Source organism: Contarinia nasturtii, unplaced genomic scaffold, assembly GCF_009176525.2.
Source record: "Contarinia nasturtii isolate CC-2019 unplaced genomic scaffold, AAFC_CNas_1.1 Cnas_scaffold_1748, whole genome shotgun sequence".
Taxonomy (NCBI): Eukaryota; Metazoa; Arthropoda; class Insecta; order Diptera; family Cecidomyiidae; genus Contarinia; species Contarinia nasturtii.
This window is the reverse complement of record NW_022199080.1, coordinates 1-9335: the sequence shown is the minus strand read 5'-3', so window position 1 is coordinate 9335 and position 9335 is coordinate 1. Positions and strand designations below refer to the sequence as shown.

Genomic DNA, 9335 nt, shown 5'->3' with positions numbered 1-9335 from the left:
AAAAAAAATCAATACCTCTTCATTTTCATAAACCGTGATTTTGCCGTGAACACGTCACCACTAAATACAAAACTATAAGCAAATGGGCACATTTTGCCAATTAAGTTGGATGTTTAATATTTCAAAGTTCAAATCATAATAATACATATTATATCACGAAAGAAAGTGACTCTTAATCGCAAAGCAATGTGTCGTTTGAAACTGTAAATCTCTCAGACACGAAACAATTTGACAATCTGGTACAAAATGAATGAATTACAAATGTTTCGTTGCCACAAATGACACAGCTAAACAAAAACAAATTCATTGTGCGACATCGTGCACATTCACTCACAAACACACACACACACACAAACCTATGGCTATTGAAAATTATTTTTAAACATTGTATAGCAAACAGAAGGAGAAAAGAACAACAACCAGAACTGGGTTAAGAGTTATGGAAACACACATTTTGTCATATATACGTGTTTGAATGTTCAAACCGTGTGAATAGATATTTCACAATGAAGCGATAGGCATAAATTAATGACAAATAATTATAATAAAACAAAAAAAAACTTACAAAATGGTGTTGGCTTTTAATGTTTGTTCTTTCTATCTGCGAAAATAAAAGCAAATTAGATATAGAAATATCGAGAGTGCGTTTTTTTGATTATAAATCAAAAAGTAATCAAATTGAATTCAATTCGCTAATAAATCACTGGAACAAGCACATTCAATAAGCACAATGTCTTTTTTTCCAAAAAGAAAAAAAAGAGCAACCAATTTGTAATTTGCAATAAAACCATGTTGAATACGTTTGAACGTTTTGCATTTGTATGCATTGCGCTAATGTGTGATGCGATGGGCGACAAGTTTAGAAAGGATACTTGAAACTAACTAGATGGTATTACGAGTTGGGTAATGCTGCAAATCACATTTAAAAAGACACAACAAATAAAAACAACCATTACACACATTAATTCATACAATTCTGATAAGTGTGACTATATGAAAATGATTAAGCTAATAAATTACTACAACTAAATTAGAAAAAATCCGAAATATATTATAAACAATTAACAACAGAAACCAAGAATTATTATTATGATTATTATTATATACAAAAATTACTATATACACATTACAAAATAAAGAGAAAACAAAGCAAATTACAATTGATCATGGTCGTTTCATTTGTGTTCACATTTTCGTCCCGATTTTATCTAAAGATTGGTATTATGGAAGAGTAGTGTCGATGCAACAATTTGTACTCAAATAGATTAGCTATAGCTATATCAGTGCTATTTTCACAGCTCCTATTCATAGGCGCTTTTTGCGACTTTATGATACAATTCCGAAAGAAATGTTCCAAATGTAAATAGAACAATAGACCTATTGATTTTAGTATTTTTTTGCATAAACAAATCAATAGGTCTATTGTCCAGAATTGTATCATAAAATTGCTGTCCGTATGCGTTGTTCACAAATAGCACCTATGAATAGGAGCTGTGAAAATAGGAGCTGTAGCCCAATCTATTCACTGGTACTCAATAATGACGTGAGTCCCAATACCGAAATTTCACCATGGTCAAAGTTTATTTAACTCACCTCACTTATCCCAAAGTCTTGGAACCAATGGCATAGTTACTCGAACCCAAATGAGGTGGAATTATACTTGAAACTTTCAAGTTGAAAGGTTTAATTATTAGGAAATTAATAGGAAATTACTGAAGGTAAGTGTAAATTAGTTCTGAAAGGAGTATGTGAGAAAGTGAATGAAAATTTAATATGAAAGAATATAGCCGTATAGACTTCACATACTGAAATATGCTGAAATAAATGAAAACTAACAATGAAAAGATATAATTTGCGATATTTTTATGTCTCATGTTTATTTAAAACGATTTGCAATCACACCTGTTTAAATTGACAAAATGTCGGTCACGGCTGACTTTTCGCATCAAAATCAAGATTAAAATGATCACCAAATAATAATATAAATCAGAGTGAGATATATTAGATCATTTATGAGTCGATTTCTTTGGAACTCTCATAAAAATGTATAAAATTTGTATCACTTTCTGTTTTCTATCAAGCTTTGTCGTAAGTATTGTAGTATTAACTTTTGTTCTAACATCTCATTAAAACCTGCCCGTTTTTCTAATAAATTAAGGCCAGCATTGAAATAATACCAATTTCATCGGATGTATGGAATCACACCTACTCTCCGCATTGGGATGTTGAGACACAAAGTCTTCATTTTGTGGATTTCTTAAGTGAAAATCGAGTACTAAACCGATATGATATGTGTGAAAATCGAATATATTCGGCAACAATTGAAACCAATCAAGTGCCTGCTTTTATGATTCCACTTAAAAGGCGACCGTTTCAATTTGCTGGCGGCATCGACCGTTCTGTAAAAGTTATAAATTGGGATGGAAGAGATTCGGTTGCAACGATATCCAAAAACTTATTCAGAGTTGAACAATCATCAAAATATGACGGCAATTTTTGGAGCGTTTCCAAAGCTTCACCGTCATCCAGATTCTATGGTGGCACATATCGCAGTGTGATTTGTAGTCTATCATCGACGGCGAACGCTTCATTGTATCGCTATAGCAAGAATATTGGCGTTGGTCGTCTTGTGAAGAATTTAAAAGTTTCAGGTGGAATCGATTGGAATGTAAAAGAGAGGAAGTTCTATCATGTTGATTCTTGCAACGGCATTATTCGAGAGTTTGACTATGACCCGAAAACTATGAATATCTGTAAATTGAAAAAAAAAACATGAGAAAATACAAATGTATGTGGTAAATTTTCTGAATAATCTACAGGTAATGAACGAATTGTTTTTAAATTTCGTGATATTGATGGTGATAGAGTGCCGTCGTACATTCCACTTGGGTTGACAATTGATACGAAAGGCTGTTTATGGGTTGCTTTATATTTTGGTGGAGCAATTTTGAAAATTGATCCAAAGTATGTTTGTTTCTTTCCTATCTTATCAAACACAATAAACCAGTTTTGTCGATTGCAGGAAATCAAAAGTTATGAGGAAAATTGAATTACCCACAGAAATTGTGACTGGAGTCGCATTCGGTGGTAGAAATCTTGACATATTATTTGCGACAACGGGAAGTAAAGCATTCAGTCTATCGTCAGGTGAAATTTCAAAGACACCATTTTCACCCGGTAGTGGTCACGTCTATATGATTAAAGGCCTCGGTGCCAAAGGCTTCCCAGGAAGAGAAATGTGTATTTAATTTGGAGGAAATATTACGATTTTTTTGTAGTAATCATTGCACGTACACAAATAAACTTTTAATTTTGTATTGTATACATCTCCGCGTATGTTCACATTTAAACCATTTGAAAAAAGACTAAACATTAACATTTATACGTTAATTTAGTGATTCATTATATTCGTTTCACTTGCGTTTCTTTGTGTATCATTTACAGATAAAGCTTCTTGAAGACAAGTACCTTGCATGATTGGTTAAAAAAAAACAATAGAAATTTCTATTTAACGTATGACAATAGGATAAGACTATTTATGTGCCATCTAAATACTGATATGTCTGAATTTATCTGAAGGCGTAAAATGGCAAAAAAATATATTTACCTTATTTGGTATATAAATCGCAAAATCAGCAAGTGCAAATACAATTTCGATTTCATCCAATCAAAAAGCACTCGAAATGAGTATAAATTTGCTGCAAATGCAAAAATAAAGTCATAGCTGCTGATAAAGGTAATTATACATTTTTTAGTGAGTACACGCAATACAGTGAATCTAATATTTTTGGTAGACAAAATTTTGCATGACACACTCCACTCACACGCCAGATTCACTGTAGACGTTTTTGGTTTCATCGCCCGAAAAAATTAATTATTATTTTGTTTCTCTGCGAGAGAAAGAGAAATATGCGTTCTTTTGCTAAGGAAGCCTAATCTCACCACTTTTCTCACACTGTTTAGGTTTCGAACCAGAAATGGTCAAATATCTCATTGAACATGGAGGCAATGTGAACGCTGAAGATTAACTTTGAAGAACGCTAATGCACGGTGCTGCTTTGAAGGGTAATTCAACATTTTTTTTATCAAGAAGAAATATTTTTGATGAAGTCTAATCTTGTTCAAATTCAACGATAATCTTGTCAAAAACTAGGTCGCACAGGACTCCTGTGACAGGAGTCACAAAATTCTGTTCGAAAATGGGACAAATATAAATGCTGAGGATCAATATAATCACACGCCACTAGAGGTGCCCACTGAACTGAACCGTTCATGTTCGTTCGGTTCATTCGAATTTGAACCGAATATGAACGGCATGTTTACATATTTTGAACAATTTGAACTAAACGCGAATGAACATGAACAGATTTTTTTTATTTCGAACGAACCTGAACAAACGAGAACTGTTCAGTTGAATTCTCGAGACGCCACTTTACTATGTCATTAAAAATGGTAATTGTGCATATTTCTAAATTAAAAAAATAATAATAAAAAAAAATTTGGAAAATGATATTTTCAATGGACTCTAATTGCTGTATATGATTTGCAGGTCACAAAGAGGCATTAAAATATCTTACTGAACATGGAGCAGAAATTTCTGCATTATAACATCATTTCTGTGTGTAGCAACATTGTACAATTGTACATGGACATGTAAAACCTAGTGTAAACCTTTTAAAGTTCTGTAAATTCATGTTTATCGTAGTTTTTTTTTAAAGAGCCCTATGTAGCTTCTCACCATGTTACAGTATTGAAATAAAAATGAAATTATTCTCAAGATTGTTGAATGTATGATTTTATTTTTTAAAATACGCCACAAATAAAAGAGTAAGCTTAAAAATATTCTATGAAGAGTTAATGACAACTCTTCCATTTTAATTTTGAAAAAATAGTTAGTCAAATATGGTGAATCAGCGTGCTATATGCAAAGCAACTGTTACAAAAGTAATTTTTAATTAAATTGCCGCTAAAAGAAAACGCATTTCAGAACTCAAAGTACTCTGGAAGCATGAAATCATGAACAGTTTTTTGTATATAAATCCAAAATATCTCGAACACGTATCACAATGGCGTTCACACGATTGCCGTTCTACACCTGAGAATAAACTTTGAATAACACGAGTGACATGATTGCACGTTTTCGTGACATCTATATAAATAGATCGCAAGAATTTCTTTTAATTACTTTGATATATATTATTATATATATTACGCTTGTGAAAGTATATAAAAACCTAGAACAGTACCAGTACTGGATTGTCAATCATTATCAACTATTAGTAGTATCAAGATTATTCTAAGATGGCTCGTACTAAGACTACTTTGTTTGTAATTTGTGTAATAATTTTTCACTTTGCAATTTTTTCGACTGTCGAGTGTCAAGGTTTTGGTTCATATAAGGCAATAGAAAAAGGCACACCGGAATTCGACAAACTGGAAGAGGCGGCTGTAAATGCAAGAGGTCTAAAAAGTGCTGAAGGAGGCAGTGGTCTGGATGAAGGAGCAAGAATAAAACAAGTGGAAAAGGCACAACAGCAGGTCGTGGCTGGTACAAATTATATATTCTCTGCCATCGTTCAAAATGGTAAACAAAGTCAAGAGTGTTGCTTCAAATCATTCAAAAGTCTCAAAGATAAATTCGAGATCAATTGTGTCGACTGCAACTGCACTTACCCTAAGTCCGTGTGCGCTTAAATTACTAAATTATTTTCAATCATTCATAGATTGATGCATTGAAAGCAACACGACAATTGCACTGAAAATAATTTATAAGAAATAAATAAATTCAATGTACTCAGTGCAGTTATACATATCATTGTTTTATTTAAGTTGACATTGTTCCCGGGTTAGTTTGAGTATTGCCATGTATATTTGTATATTTTTTCACACATTGTGAGATGTGATCAGTTTATATATTTTGGATGGATATTTATCCGAGATATTTTGGAGTATCGGGATATTTAACGCGACTACACAGAGTCAGAATTGTGTGGTATATTTTATGGTAGTAGAAGAAGGCCATGCATTTTTTTAATGTTCAGGTTTATAATCCTTTCTGGTTGCATGGCATTTTCTTGATTTCTTCTACTCGCTGATCGATGTTCCACCAGAACTTGAACTCTTCATAATCTGGATTATTTCCGACCACCAAAGCACTCATGCTATGCAATTCAGCAAATGGCAATTTATTCAATGGGTCCGAACCGACGGTTGGAAAATGGTCGAATGATGCCGTTTCCGAAACTGGATTTCTTCATTAAAAAAACCATTCCTAGTTTAGTAGCTCAAACATCGAAATCAATTATATATTGCTTACCCAGTAATTGCAAAACTCGTTAAGATTTCTCTCAATATTTCGCTTGCTTTCACCGTTGATTTTTGTAAAAGAGTTTCTTGAGGTGCTACTTCATCATAAATATGCGATTTTACTTTGCACCTGTGCGAAAATTTTATAAATTTTTATGTTCGATTTAATTTAGCTTAAGAGTTAAATGTTACCAAAAATAACTACAAAGGTCATCAGCATGAGCGGTACCGCCAAGTGCATCAACTGCAGCAGAAATATTTTGATGATTATTCAATGCTGTTTTCTGACTCACTCTGTGGAAAAAAAGAGAATTATTATCGAAACTAATGTTTTTTGCAAAAGTACAAATGGGCCAAACCTTAGTAATCTTATGTCAACAGTAGAATTGGAAAGCGCTTGAATGGCAATTTCTTTTTGAATGGAGTACACAAAATTTACAGAGCTTCTTAATTGAATGTACGGTCGAATTTGTGCATCGATTGGATGCTTTCCAAAATAGAATCGCCGAATGTCAGTGAAAAGTGGAGCAATTTCTTCCTTACATGACATTTGATCAATGCCAATAAATGGTAGCTCGAATGTGAAATTTTTATTCAAATAGCTGATTCGATTTGGATCGGTAATAATATCAATTGAATGTTTGATTGATTCCTAAATAAAAAAGAGTTTGAAATTGAAAAAAAAATCTGATCACATTTCACGGCAGGCATTACCATTGACGTGTGGGAGTAAATAGTCGAAATATTCACACCTTGCGCTAGCAGTACTTTGGGGTCTTCGGTTATAAAGGGATTTACGGCATTTTCAACTGCAATGAATTAAAAGCAATTTGGGTTCTAAAGCATTATTATCGAAAACTTGAATAAATTGATCACTAACGTTCGATACACGGAATCCATTCAATGTAAAGTGTTATATTTTTTCCTTTAAAACCATATCGAGACGTTTGTTTCAAAAAGTATTTTCCATCAACTGCTTGAATATATTTCACCAGTTGGTCGATATTTTCAATGTTTACACCTTCATGTCTGGCCACATTCACAATCAAATCAGTTTTGTTGATGGGTTCTGACAGAGCAGCAAAGCTTAATGCGGAATAGCTCATTATATATGCTTGTTTAAATAAACTCCTTGATTTTGGATTCAATCTGTGAAGACTAACCGATGCCGCACCAGCACTGTGCCCCCAAAGTGTAATTTGCTTTGGATTTCCACCAAATGCTGAAATATGGCTATTTACCCATTCCAATGCTAACTGTTGATCTTTCAATCCCATATTTCCTGAGTATTCATTTAATGCCAATGGCATAAAACCAAACACACCGAGTCGATAATTAAACGTAACGAGAATTATGCATTTATTTAGCATCAGGTGGGGACCTGATAAAGAATCAACAGCAGATCCAATCAGAAAACCTCCACCGTGAATGTAAACAATTACAGCAATATTATTCGAAGTAGTACAAATTGAAGGGCTTGGGACGAATACATTGAGGAAGAGACAATCTTCTGATGAGCCATGAGCCGTGGCTGAGGGCTGTAGACATGCTGCCCCGTATTCCAAAGCATTATACGTTCCATTCCATCGTTTTGTTGGCACAGGTGCCTATCCAAATTGAATATTGTTACAAAAATTATAAATATTGGGTGTATAAATTAATTTTGATCGCTGACAATTAGATGTCGCCACTTAAACTTGTATGAAGTTTGACAGTTGAATCCAATTGCATTTTGTACATGTGACATTTGCCTATCTAATTCAGAGCAGAAAGATTTATTTTTGACACAGTGTCATTATTTTCTGATCGATTCAAAATGAGCGATGAAAAAGTGTTTTTCTGTCTGGTCTCCTTTGGTTCAATTTTTTCACTTTGAATAAAGTGAAAATACATCTAAAGGTTATAAAATGTTGCAGGAGACGAGACCTCTCATTCGCCACAGAGAATATTGAATTTGGTGAAAAAGAAGTGGTGAATTTGTTGAAAAACTGTGAACTCACCAAAAAAAATTGAATGATGGGCTGTTGGCATTTTAAATTCGATAAAGATGCATGAAAATGCATCAGAAAACATCAGAAGCATTAAATATATGCGAATCAATCCTTTTAAGACTTCTATAATGAGGTAAGACCAAAGGAATTTTGTGCCATACCAGTTGAATCCAAAACTAGTTGTAAGACGTTTTTCACATTTTGGCACAATGTTCCAAAAATAGGAGAGAAAGGAATTTTTGTATCGTGTTGTAACTGGAAGTGAAGAGGGCATCTGCTACGATAACCTCAGGCATAAAAATAAGCGTTCAATCCCACACAATCATCAAAATCGATTGCATAGCAGGATTTTGATGATTTCTCGGTAATGCTCATTATTTGGTGGGATTAAAGTGGTGTGGTGTATAATGAGCTGCTGAAACCGGGTGAAACTGTCACGGGGGATCGGTATCGACTACAACCAATACGTTTGAGCAGATTACTGAGAGAAAAATTGAGAAAAACTGCGACAAGAAATAGTCGAAGGATTTATCAAAATTTGACATATTTCAAACATCGCAAAAAAAAAAGATAGGGGACTCTGGTCGGGGTGAGCTTGATCACCCCCCGTACTCTCCAGACCTTGCCCCTTCTGACTACCACTTGTTTCGATCAATGCAAATGGGCTTGTCTGAGATATCGTTTCGAAATTCTGAAGGAGTGCGAAAATGGGTCGATCAATGGATAGCTGGAAAAGATGAGGAATTCTTTCGACGCGGAATCGACAAGCTGCCAAGAAGATGAGCCGAAGTCATAGCTAACTATGGGCAGTACATTGGTTAATGTACTCATTCTTATTATTTTTAAATAAATGTTTCCTTTCACCAAAAAAACGATCAAAATTAATTTATACACCCAATATTTATAATAGGATGTCTTTTGACAAACCTTGAATCGAAGTTGACCAACTGGTGCTTCAGCGTATCGAATGCCTCGATAAGAGCAAAAGGTACCATTCCCAAGTACAGTTTGATGTCGCATACCAGCTATTCGTCCAAG

At 33.9% G+C, this 9335-nt stretch overlaps 2 protein-coding genes and 2 long non-coding RNA genes across 4 annotated transcripts; 2 read left to right on the top strand and 2 right to left on the bottom strand.

Moving 5' to 3' along the window:
- Positions 1–565: 565 nt before the first annotated feature.
- On the bottom strand, positions 566–1805 carry LOC116347214. Its single transcript, XR_004201660.1, has 3 exons — positions 1594–1805; positions 1159–1208; positions 566–601 (listed from the first exon to the last, which is right to left on the bottom strand). It is a non-coding gene; the product is annotated as an uncharacterized LOC116347214 (long non-coding RNA).
- Positions 1806–1994: 189 nt separating this feature from the next.
- On the top strand, positions 1995–3324 carry LOC116347215 (regucalcin-like). The gene is made up of 4 exons (XM_031777732.1): positions 1995–2088; positions 2159–2753; positions 2820–2964; positions 3023–3324. Exons 1-4 carry the CDS (start codon positions 2044–2046, stop codon positions 3246–3248), a joined length of 1011 nt encoding a protein of 336 aa, XP_031633592.1. The 5' UTR covers positions 1995–2043; the 3' UTR covers positions 3249–3324.
- A 148-nt stretch (positions 3325–3472) lies between these two features.
- Positions 3473–4716, top strand: LOC116347216. Its single transcript, XR_004201661.1, has 4 exons — positions 3473–3736; positions 3964–4065; positions 4154–4452; positions 4550–4716. It is a non-coding gene; the product is annotated as an uncharacterized LOC116347216 (long non-coding RNA).
- Positions 4717–5791: 1075 nt separating this feature from the next.
- LOC116347217 (cholinesterase-like) lies at positions 5792–9329 on the bottom strand. Its single transcript, XM_031777733.1, has 7 exons — positions 9225–9329; positions 7187–7913; positions 7021–7115; positions 6666–6958; positions 6499–6600; positions 6317–6436; positions 5792–6251 (listed from the first exon to the last, which is right to left on the bottom strand). The coding sequence occupies exons 1-7, from the start codon at positions 9315–9317 to the stop codon at positions 6044–6046; spliced, it is 1638 nt and encodes a 545-aa protein (XP_031633593.1). The 5' UTR covers positions 9318–9329; the 3' UTR covers positions 5792–6043.
- Positions 9330–9335: the final 6 nt, after the last annotated feature.